The sequence below is a fragment of the Cinclus cinclus genome, chromosome 5, assembly GCF_963662255.1.
Source record: "Cinclus cinclus chromosome 5, bCinCin1.1, whole genome shotgun sequence".
Lineage (NCBI taxonomy): Eukaryota > Metazoa > Chordata > Aves > Passeriformes > Cinclidae > Cinclus > Cinclus cinclus.
In genome coordinates, this window is record NC_085050.1 from 13972933 (window position 1) to 13985923 (window position 12991).

A 12991-nucleotide genomic window follows, 5' to 3' on the forward strand; every position below is an offset into this window, starting at 1 on the left:
TTAGCAGTTGGTGAAAAGATCAGGAGGAATAAAATACAAAAGGATGTAAAGTCAAAGACAGCTAGAAAAATAGGCACTGAGAATAAAAAAAATGTGATGAGACCGACATAAAATACATCTGTAAAACAGCTTGGACTGGGACACGTATAACATCTTTCATACTACAGGACATCCAAAATTTAAGAGCAAAATTTTTTTATTATTCAAGGTAGTAATGGATTCTGCATATGAAGTTATGGAAAAACATTTTCTTTTGAAAAGTAAAATTACAGAAGTTTTCAAAAGAAAAAAAAACTTAAATAACCCAAGAAGTTGGATATTTAAGACCATGCTACACATTACTTGGGAAGAGGGACCATGAAGATGATACACATGGACTAGAGAAAGAGCACAGCCACCTGCCTGAACCACATTGTGCTCAGCTTCTCAGAGGGGGCAGTTCTCGTCAATCCTTGAACATATGAGCAGAGCTGAGGCCACAAACACACCAAGAAATATAAGGACTTAAAAAAACTTTCTACCTGCCTTGGAGTCCCATAACCTTGTGAACTGAATAACTGCTTCAGAAAAACTCTTCACAAAGAAGAGTTCTCATCTGGTGGTAGTGGAAGAAGAGTTCTCCTTCAAGCTGCAGTTAACTATACATTAAAGCCATGCAGTGGGACACAAACCCCATGGGAAGGAGCAAGAATACAGACTAGAATAAATAATTTATTGCAAATCACACCTACCTCAGTGTAGCATAATTTCTCGATGTCTCAGCTTCTTAGAATTTCTCACATCTGAATGCTAAACAATATACACTGTCATATCACAGAGTTATATAATTATGAATTAAACTAATAAATGTGATTTTTTTTGCCATTGGCAATCTTTTTTTAACATAATTAAAATAACTTAACTATTTTGTTAAACTACTAATTGTTTAATTGTTCCAATAAGCACTTGCTCGAACTGCTTAATAGTATCATTCACTTGAAGGACCTCATAATTTTCACTTGTGACATACAAGCTTCCTTCATAGCCTCGTTACTTTCTGAATCTCCAAATGTTTCCTCGTAATTATCAGAAAGCACATTCTAGAGTTTAAATAGGAAAAGATTTCTACTTTGGGCATTGAGACAGCCTAATTTTTTTTCTTTCCCTAGCTTTCTGTTCAGATGTGCCAGCAGAGAACTGTGTGCACTGCTAGAAAAGCAACAGGGGAGAAATATGAAGAACACAGAGCACACAGCTTTTTATTTGTTATTTACTCTAAATTCAAAAGAAAAGAGTACAAGGCCAAAAGTCATTCTGTTAGATCTTTAAAGTGACTGATGCTAATTGATCTATCAACAGTTTCTAATGCATGTTGAATATATCACTCAACATTTACAGACCAAACTGCTGACTGAGATTCATCCATATTTATAAATACATTTAAGCCTATCTATCACTGCAAGAAGTAATGCTGATGTGGTAATAAAAATACACAAAAACACTAGCATTTTTTAGAGCATCCATGGAGGCAATTTGAGACTTCAGAAAAGTAACTATTTTTATAACAACATCTTTATTTGAAGAACTGCTTCTCACTGGATACAATTTATACATTTTGTGCTAAGTGTACATATATTAATGGAACACTTTCAAAATTATCCCTACACAAAAAATATATTATGTGTTTAAAATTATTCCAACAACAGCTTTTCCAAGTAACATTTTGCTGAGTGTTAGTTCAAACAACTGGAGAAAAAACAAAACTTTAAAATGCTTTGGCAAAATACCCTTCCACGGTGATGCCTTTAAAAGCATTTTGAATGCAGGGCTTTCTCATCCATTTTTATTCTGGGATCAGTCAAATAGAGAGGAGGGAACATAAACACAGTTGAACAGTTTCATTTAAATACAATTTAAAAGAATAGAGACCTTAATTTTTCAAGTGCGTGGTCTCATGAATTTCAGCCACTCAAAAAAACTGCCTGCTGCTTCTGAATGGACAATGGTGCAACATGTTTCTGAAACCTCTAATTGCATTGTTGTGCTGGTCCCTGTTAAAGCAAAGCTCCTGGTGATCCCAGAGCCTGCAGGAGGCAGGAGGACTGCAAAGGTAAAAAACCAGAGAACAGCGTGGTCACTGAACTGCACACATCGAGCTTCTGGGAGGATTAATGGTTCTGGTCACAGGCTCCTGACTGTAGTTGACAATATCTGCCTTCACCACCCTCTGTCATAAAAGAAAACATGGTAACAGTCAGAAAATACAAACTTCATGCTGGCAAAGCATTCAACAGTTTTTTATGAAAGACAATGGGAAAAGTAACAAACAAAACATGGGGTTTTTTTTCACTACCTTACAGGAAGCCTTATCAGGAACTAATTCTTGTTATAATTCTACATTTATTCATGCTAAGTAGAAGCAAGAGCCTTGGTAGGTTACCACAACACTACAAAAGGAATACTTTTTTTTCCCCCTAAAGCAGTGAATACAATTTTACTTCCATGAAAATTATTCTGTATGAGTAAAAAAACAGAATTTATTTGCAAAAGTTGTGTGATTCATTCTCTAATAATAACTGCCTGAATTGTAACTGGAAATTGTACCTAAGTTTGTTTTTTTGTCTTTACTCCAAGCATTTCATCAGAAAATATGGACAGAATTCAAAGCAAATTTTAAATACAGCCATATTTTTAAAAAGCTTTGATAGGCATACTGGCTAAAGATTACATTAACATAAAAAGAAGCTCTCCATACTATATTTATTCTCTAATACAGATCTAGCAGATATTACACATTCCCAAAGCATTTGATAAGACTGATGCTCTCTCCCACATGAGGAGACCGAATTGTACAATTTTGCACCCATTTCCCATCTGAGACAGCTATGTTTTGAATGCACAGTACTGAATACAGTAACAGTGGAGCATTTCAAAGTTTCTACAAACTATCTGATTATTAGCAACACCATGTGATTAATTGTACATAGAGTTCCAAAATAATATGCTGAGTATTGCAAATACTTACACATACAAAACACAATCTCCCAAAAGAACTTTAACAGTTGCTACTTCATGTAAAAGCAGTGCAGCTTATAAAAAAGAAACAAACCAAGTTTTCCATCAATACCTGAACTACTGCACTGAGCAGACCTTGCTCTGGCAGTTGGAAGTGGGATGTTGGTTATCTTCTTCAGGATATTTCACTAGTTCTGCCCTGACAACATTCTGTTAACCATGTATCAACATGATGGATAGAGGGCAAGGAGAAGAATGCAAAAAGAAAAGAGAAGGAAAACAATGGAGAGATTAATCAGTAGTTGAAAAGAATGAATGAACAACATAAGGTTATGCAGAAGCAAAATGAAAGTGAATTTTCAGGCCTTAGGCAGATATAAGAGCAACATGTCTGGCTGAAAAGTAGCACTCTCAGCACCAGGGCTGCTTCTCAAGCTTTTTACCAAGACATGCCCTTTCAAAGCACCTAAGTGAAAGGCTCATGCATGCAATCAGCAAAAGTGTATTAAAGCTAGAGAAGGGGCAGAATAAAAAGGCAGGGAATTCAGTGGAAGGAAAGATGACAGTGGCCTATTCCCCCTTTAAGTCAAAGGCACTCAAATACTAAACACTACATTATCAGCTTGCAACAAGTGCATTAGCTGTACACATGCATCTTTTCCATTACATAACTACCACATAACATCTAAATATATAATCCAAAAGCAGTGACCAAATTAACAATCTCATATGAAAATGCTGTATGTTTTGATTTTTCTTTGCTTCCTTTAAAAATAAAAGGTTCCCATTTTTCCCCTTAAAGACAAACAAACAAAACTGTTTTCTTCTTATTAATGCAGGTAATGGATACAGGGTTCTCATTATTAATACAGGGTCAATACAGGGTTCATGCAAAGGGAAGTAAAATTCATGGAACAATTTCAGCAAAGAAGCAAAGAAGCAGCAGAGGAGATTAGTCTACTATGAAAGATACCCTAAACCAGTTTAATATTTTTTCTTAAATACTTCAACTTCCCTAAAATATATTTTCAAAGTTGAAATGAATTAATAAATAACTAAATTCTATTCTTTTAAAAGGCACAATATATAAACTGGATTAGGAATATATAAACAGTACACGTTAGAGATTACCTCTGTAAATAAAACCTGTATGTCAAACAAGCAACAATAATTGAATAGGCTGGCAAAGGACCTGGATTTATTAGCTGCTGAAGTACTCTTCTTGAGCTTAATTGGTCACATTCATATTATCTTATCTAGTAGACAACACTCATGATTTACTGGACTCCTGGCTGATATTATCAAGAGAAAGGTTGCCAAATCCCATGTAGGGCAGTAGTAGGAGTTTTAGCATTAAACAGCGTTATCTGACCTCACAGGACCTAGTTTCTTCATAACAATCTTTTGACTAGAGCTGAGGGGCAAAAAAAGGAAAAAAAAAAGTCCTGCAATCAGTAGGCAATTAATTGTTCCTCAAACATTGGTCTAAATCCCATTCTGTAAACACAGACAGGTTAGTGACCTATGCTTAGGTACACTTTAGCAAAAAACTGATCATCAATTACTTGGATTTTCTAATGGAATTTCATCCAAATAAGAGCTAAAAAAAATCATTGCAACATTTCTTTTATTAACTTCATGGTAATTAAAAACTCGGGCCTCTTTGCATCAGATTCTACATCAAGCGTATCACTGGCACGGTTCAAATCACTGTCAATAATGAGAAATAACCTTTCTTGTTCCAGGTGCTCTGTATTCCAGATCTGACTTATCTGCCAAACATTTTATTGTACAAAGCTGGCACACAAACACACACTGGTCTGCTGAACTGGCATTTGGTTAGAGAGAAAACTACACATCACTTACAAAAATGCTAGCTCTTGCCAATGCCAAGGAACAAAGCCGTACCCCATGCAGTTTTTACACTATGGTTGAAAGTAAAAAATACAGAAAGAAAAACATTTGATTAATAAAGGAGCCATTTCCTCAAATTTCATCAGACCCTTGCAATTTAAAAGGGAGAGTATTTTGAGGACTGAAAATAAGTCAGAATCTGCAATTTTCTTATTTTGGAACTGTTCCATTTCAAAAAACATGCTCTGCTTTCCAGTCACGCATGAAGAGTAATCGAGTTCTTTGTTTCAACACAGTTTTGTCCAAATAAAGGTTTGATTAACAGTCATCTCAGCATGTTAACAGACAAGGTTTAGTAGCTCTAGCTGAGACAGTTTAAAAAACTTACCACCCCCAAATGTCTTTCCTATTCCTCTGCTGGAGATCACTGCTGCCAAAGGAGAGCTGGTGGAATGTAATGTGTACTTGCACCTCATCCACTTCAGCACAAAGTCTGGCAGCTTCTCTTTAAAACAACTTTCAGCAGCAGTTTAAGCTAAGCTATTCAACTTCACCCTGATGTGGCCAAAGCACATGATCACCTTCCATTTTCTAATTCTGATGTGAGAGCAATACATTCCAACAAAAGGGCAGTAGCAAATAGCTTGGGCTGCATTCATATCTTAAACTGCTGCAGCTATTTTCTGAAACAATGCAGAGTAAATATAATTCAATCTCTAAGGCTTGTTCTTGCAGTTAATTAATGGAAGTTTTGCTGCTAATTTGAAGGCAAACAAGAACCTCACATATTTTTCACAAGAGCTTCTGCAGTTGTGCCAGCCATCCAAGCTCAAAAGTCATGAGCCAAACCCCACAAATTCATACAAGTTAAAATAATATATTTGGGATTCCTATTACTTATTTCTATCCACCTATGAGTCACATCTAAGATCTTCCTGGACTGTGACAATCATAACTGACTCTAAATAAACACAAGAAGTAAGATCTTCAGGCAAAAAATTAAGTGCTAGAAATAATTTTAAAGTGTATTCTCAATACTAGACAATAAAAAAATACACATATAACACTTGACTGTTGGCATTTTACACAAATTCAATATTTAACCTTATATTTTGTTACCGGCTAGATTGAATGAACACATCTGATGTTCTCTGATAAACAGATTCAAGCAAGAACCATCTCAGTTTTCAAAATGAGGAAATCTCACATTACACAAAATATGGAAAACTCAAATATATAATCCAGTATGCAAATACATATGTGTGTGTAATACAGTGCACATTTGTAAAAACTACAATGGCTTTTACTCCTTATTTAAAGATTAAATCCAAGTCAACACTTGCATACTTTAGGGATGAGTCACATCTACTAATTTATTGTATTTATTGGATTCTTTATAGCATTTATCTAGCATCCATCTATCCACTGATCTAATTTTATAACCCAGTAGCTATTCAATGCCTAAAAATTTTAAGGAACACACATCATATAATTGTCCCACAAATTAAGGAAGACTTGTGCCCATTTTAGAGATGGAAGAGAGAAAAACTCCCACCACCACCACACTGAAGGGATCTGCACCTGTCATACAAGAGTCTATGGTAAAACAGAAACCTAATAATGGCATCATCCTCTAACACCACCTCCTTTCAGCCAAGAGACCAGCTCCATGCTTTTGGGAAACAGCATCTACACATCATTTCCATTAGGCTTTTCTACTGCAGATGAATGAATTTCTCTCAAGAGAATTATCTTCCGGAAGATACAAAGGTTCAAGTTTTTGCTCTCCAGATTATGTAGAGACTTTCCTTTTCATATTCTTATGAAGTGATGGGGGTATTTGGTTCCATACAACAATGAGCCTTAAGATACAGCTAACAGACATTCTGATACAATTCTCATTGGTTTCTGACTTATACTGGGGAAGCTCTTACAGCCCCTTCAAAATAACACTCCCCAAAGAAGCACAGGTTTTACTGATAACAAAGAGCTATTGCTTGTTTGGAGATTGTAATTATGGTCTATTAACAGAAATTTGCAAGTTAAGCAGGTGACACTCTTTAGCTAGTTGCACAGTGTTGCACCACATAGTGACTTCTGCCGTACCTGAAAGACAATAGTAAAGTTTCTTTTCTGTCCAAATTCATTTACTGGCTTTGTTTCTTCATTTGTTGCTTTTTGTCAGTGCTGGTGGTTTTTCAGAGATATTCTTACCTTTTTTTTTAATATAATTAGCACCTGGATTCACATCAACAGTAATGTATGCCATAGTATTTAATTTATGCAACTTAATTATTTATAGGCCATTGCTAATACAACTTCTGTAGTATCAACTTTGTCTGACCCATATTTTTGCCTATTCCATTGATCTACTCAACAAAATTAAAAGCCAATTACAATACTAAAGGAGAAGGAAGTCTACTTAAATTTGATACCAGTTTGGTATAGGAAGTTATGTACTCTTGAATTTGGGCTATATGGAGCTTCTTACTTTAAAAACAACCTAAAAACAGACCCTTTCTTTAGAATGATACTGTTTTCTGCATAACCTTATTATCAGTCTTCTTTAAATTTAAGGTATGTGCACACCTCTCTACAATCTTACACCTGAGTTACAGAATACCACTCACAGCACAGAGAGGTCTAGGACTGATATCCCAGTGCTAGCTAAACAACCAAAGAAAAACTGAAGAACTAGGTGTGCTCAAATATTTATAGGCAAATAATCACAGAGCTCAAAATAATAGATGGATGGTACCTTGGTAGTAAAAGAACATTTAAAAGACATACTTAGTATTTCTCTGCTTTACAAACTGCAGATTTTTAAAAGCAATCTGCTCGTTAAGTATGTTCTGTAAGTATATTTTACAATTTTACTGTTTACAATACAGTTTTCTAGTTAACCACTTCAAAACAGATTGCAAACACTGCTGTGGCAAACCACTTTCAGAAACTACATATTTATTGTATATTTCAAAAAGAAGGAGACCAAGCTGTACATAAGAAATGCTTTGCCTTTTTTTTTTAATAAACTTATTGACTTATTTTCTGGTACTTATTTAACAGTGGTATTGAAAAGCAGTTCCAGGATATTACACCACTAGAATAGCAACATTTGGATTCACTAAGCATATTTAAATAATTGTAATCTCAAATGTCATTACATAAGGTTGCCTCAGTAGTATAATCTTTCTTTTTGAGGTTTCTGAAATTGTAGAAAAAATTTTCAGTTTAAATCCATGCATATAATATCAATAGTATCTTCCATGCTACCTGTATATGCATACATATTTAATTTCTAAACTAATCTTAAGCACTATTTTTAAACAAACATCCTTAGAAGTGAAGTTTTTCTACATTTTTGAACATGCTTTTTCTTGTTTCAGAGAGTTGATCATGAGGGATAAATAAGCAATTATATTTCAAAAAAGCTGTTGTGAAATTGAATAATTATCTTCAGAACAATAGATGAAGATTGATTTAAGAACAGTTATAAATCCACAACAAGATCACTTTTAATACTAGATAAAATGCTAAAAAAAGCCCCAGGTATTTGTGGAAAATCACCTGTGATTGTTCCAATTCTGCTTTGTTTAATTTGACACCGAGTATGTCAGCAGCAATTCTCTGAAAACACAGGAAGACCTATGGAAAAAAAATAAATTGCATTTAAATGATTAAAAACAGACATCCTTGAGGTTCTTTCAAATATATCAAAACATTCTTGAACAGTAAACAGTGATATACAAAATTATGACCTGCGAAAAACAGATCTGAAAATTATCTCATCTGGTACTTTCAATTTTGTTTAAAAATTTGAGAAAATAACTCAACAATGGTACAAGGAATGAACAGTATGCTGGGCTGTTAAGCAACACTTCTACTCTGCCTCCAGAGACCTAAGTTTAAACAAGCTTTTACACAACCCACCTCTCAAATACTACTCTCTGTGCTAGAAAATATGAATAAGGGTATTCACTAATGTTTAGCACAAAAGCGTATTACCAGTGTATTGTGAAATAAAGAGATGTAGGTTTCTGAAAAGAGCTGTGTATCGACATCACCAAAATCTCTACTACATATATTGTCCAAAAAATAGCAGTATGAAAGAGTTCTGAAGAATTTTACAAAACATACACTGAACAGAAGCATCTAGGAACAAGCAAGATGTTGTACAGTCTGCAGCAGCATCCTGGCAAAGTTAGACTTTGGACATGGAATAACACCTAATACTCGGTGGCAATGCTGTCTTCAATAATTCCTTTAATTCATCTCAAGACAGTCCACCTATCTTACTGCTTAGGTAAAACTACATTTTAAATGTGATTAAAGAATATGACATGTTCAAGAAGAGCAGCTCAAGTATGTACTCCTGCTGAACACTGTATTGCCAAGCTACACATTATATTTTATCTACAGGGCTGTTTGTCTGAGCTCACCATCTAAATTCCTAACAAACATTAGTTTGCATCATGCAGCTAATACCCACAAAAAAAAAAAAAAAAATCTCTGTACATGGTCCCACTAATTTTCAGTGAAAACTGAGAAAAACAGTATCTACAGAATCTCTTCTAACACCCAAGATGGAAACCAGAAACAAATTAGTGGCACAACAGGCAAAGTGTGGTAGCTTCCAAAACAATTGCTCTTTCTCTCAATTCCTTGGTGTAATACTGATCTGTTCTACCAACATCTCCACAACAAGAAAGGGCACACTGAACAGAGATTCTGAGGCTCAGAGACCTACTTTAACCCCCACCAAGCTCTCAGGTGCTCTGAGATACATCAGCTGCCCAGAGCACACTGTACAAAAAATATCAAGCACAAGTTCAATGCTTCAGCTGTGTGATTTAATGGACACTAACACAGTTACAATAAATATTCAATGGATTTCTTTTGCCCCTGAGACAACTTTCTGAATTTTCTTTGTACTCAAAATCATATTTTGCAATCAAGTCTGGTGACGTGAACAAAACAAATCATTTAACTGAATAAAGACTCCTCTAGTCTATATTCACAGTAGCAGTGGATGGCCTCTTCTTAAATCACTGTTCAGAATACACAATCCATCTTCTTAATGATCAGTGTGCAGCAACAGTGAAAGGGCCAATTCAAATTTATATTGAAACTAAAAATTAACTATTGAAACTACTTCTTTTATTAGCAGATATTTAGGCAGATATTTCCTGTTATTGTTTTCTAGGCATGTTCAGATTTACTTTTGTTTTGAAACAGTAAGCTATGAAAAGTACTATCAGTATCTATAGTGGAATGCTGATGTAAAATATTGACTTAATTAAAAAGCTTCAATAAATATTTTGTCATAATTAGCAATGATAAATGTTATCAATTACCAAATGAAGTAATTATGGTGGTCTCCTTGAGAAAATAATTTTATCAGATGCACATTTTACAAAGTGCAGTATTAAGATTTTATTCTTCTATTTCTACCATAAAAAACCCACATTTTCACACTCTAAACAAAAAAAAAAAAAAAAGCCAAGGATTTAACACAAACTATAAAGAGAATCAGGAACCACAGAATTTGTAACAGCAGTATGGTTAGACTTTACAGAAAAACTACTATCTTACAAAATCAGGCAGTTCACTGCACAAGATTCATCAAAGACCTTAACAAGTGATTCCATTTATGGACTTCCATGTACTTGAACATGGTCTTACTATTTAATAACATAAAAATAAAGTAAACTTTCTTGTCAACAGTAATATTAAGGAGACAGATACAAGACTGTTTTATGGGAACGACAAACTCATTAGGCATGAGACAGAAATCAAGCAAAACAATACAATATGATTTAATTTGACTGATAATGTCAACTGAAAAAGAACCTTTTCTTTCATACGTTTCCAACTAAAACAAATAACCCAGTTAGCTCAGAGTCAAAAGATTGTTCAAAAATGCACTCTGCAAAGCATCTGGTACAAATGCCAGAATGTTCAAATTTCAATGGACCTGCAAAGGGAACGTCTCTCATGGCTCAGCACTCATATTAAAACCTTTTATTGCTACAGGGTCTTGCCACATTATTTACTAATTGTAGGAAATTTCTATATTGATGGTTTATAGATGGGGCTCCACCTGGAATGAAGAAATATATTTAACTACAGGCAGACACCAAACAGAGACTTAGTTGGTCTCAGTTCTCACGCTGATGCATAAGCCAAACCATTTCCATTGAAGTCTGTACCTCAAACTGAAAATCAGATGAGAAACCACTGTAATTTAAAAAGAATAATATGCACTCATACAAAGATCTACTTTTCAAGCAACTAAGGAAGGCAAAAAATGGCCTGTAGCACCCTGAGTTCTCAACAGTTTTTATGTGAAGTATAATAAAATTGCCACATCTTGAAAAAAACAACAGACATCTACAAGTTCGGTTTTCTTCTTACTTACAGAATCTCCTGTCTTGGCTGACACAAAATGGCTACTGAAATTGTTTTCCTGACAAAATCGCTGGTGCTTGTCAGCTTTCACTGTGCGAATATGCTCCAAGTCAACTAAAAATAAGTTGAAGAAATGAAAAATTATTACAATGGAGCCCATTTAGTTACCCACATTAGAAATTATTCATTGGATACACACCAGATATAATACCTTCCTTTATAGCTGTATGCAAATGCAAGTTTCTTTCTCTCTGTAATCATTTACTAAGATAAAAGCAATTAATTATATCAGACTAATTTCATTTGCAAAACTAAAATGAAACCATAATTAAAATTTTATGGTCAAATTCAACAAATTCATCTCTGAAAGTACAGATTTATTTCTGGATACACTCAAATACTCTGTAATAACTCTACTGCTAGGTTCATACTAAAACAAGACAGAACTAGTACTCAACATTCTGTTTGCAAGCAAGATCCATACTGGGGATTCCAGCATAACCTGAAGACTTTTACAAAATAAATTCACCAAGCACATGTGAATCGACATTTTTCCAATGTAAAAATGTAAATAATTTACACAGAATTTTATTGCAGAACATGGCAAAGCAAAAACATTCGCTATAATAAAAAAACCGACTGAGTAAAAGCAGTGATGCTTAGTTACTTACATATAAGGCTTTCAATTCCACAAAGGTGTGGTTCAGAAAATTTTAGAATTAAAATGCACATTTCAAGACACACACATATATTCATTTTTATCCCTTTACAACCATTGGAAGCAGAGTAAAGCTTTCAAATGGTATTTCATGCTGAAAAGCACTGGCTGCTTCCAAAACCTCACAGAACTCAAGTCTTGTGCAGGTTTTATTGTGTACATTCCAGTTTCTCCAATCTGATCCTAAGGTAATTGGAAACTATATTGAACAGATTCTCTTTTTTTTATTGCACTACGGTTCCTATAAGGGTGTTGACTCAATGTAGTCAAATTATAAGGCAAATATATTCAGAAGGATTTAAGGACAAGCAGGCTCTTTGAGTTAATACAGGAAAAAAAAACTTCAACTGATTTCCTGAGGAAGGGACCCAACTGACTTGTAAAAACTTGTAAATTTGCAAATCTAGTAAGCCTGTATAATAGTGTTATTTGATTATCAGCTGAAAAAATGCTCTCCTACTACATAAAAGGCTTTATTTTTAAATGATATTGGAGGTCTTTAATTTGTAGGCTCTGGAGATTTTCTCTTGGAGATTTTTAGGCTAACAGGGGATTCCTACACCCCATTTATACTGCTTACCTTGGTTAATGTGGAGTATTTGACACGTATTACTGTTCCTTGCACATCAGTAAGGCCTTGTTTGTAAGAACAGGCCTAAAATCATCCAGTTACCACAGACATTAATTTGTGAAGGACTAAAATACTAAGCTATTAACACTAATGTTTCTAGTATAGTTTTTCCATAATACTAAACATCCACTATATAATAAAGTTTCATTTAAAAGGGAAGAACAAATACATTCACTAAAATAAAGCCTAAAGTCAATAATAAATTTGCTTAAAATTCATGCATTTAACTTCTTCTCTGAAAAATAACTACCAAGATAAAAGATAGACTCTTTTGAAATGCCTTTAAGAATAAAATACAGCATACTGCCTAAAACATTTCATTCTTAACTAATTTTTTATGCTTCATATATTAGTTTTAAGTGCAGCTTGGAAAAAACAACCTTGAG

At 34.3% G+C, this 12991-nt stretch overlaps 1 protein-coding gene across 3 annotated transcripts in view; it reads right to left on the reverse strand.

Moving 5' to 3' along the window:
• Positions 1–2113: 2113 nt before the first annotated feature.
• Positions 2114–12991, reverse strand: part of RAB28 (RAB28, member RAS oncogene family) — a 62315-nt gene continuing 51437 nt past the window's right edge. The window contains exons 5-8 of one of the 3 annotated variants that reach the window (XM_062493387.1): positions 11267–11370; positions 8416–8493; positions 4871–4919; positions 3112–3203 (exon numbers count right to left, since the gene is read on the reverse strand). In XM_062493387.1, the coding sequence (XP_062349371.1) occupies positions 3112–3203; positions 4871–4919; positions 8416–8493; positions 11267–11370 (323 nt within the window). Of the gene's footprint in view, positions 2207–3111; positions 3205–4870; positions 4920–8415; positions 8494–11266; positions 11371–12991 lie in introns of those variants that run through there. The other 2 variants (XM_062493391.1, XM_062493390.1) reach the window with 2 other exon arrangements.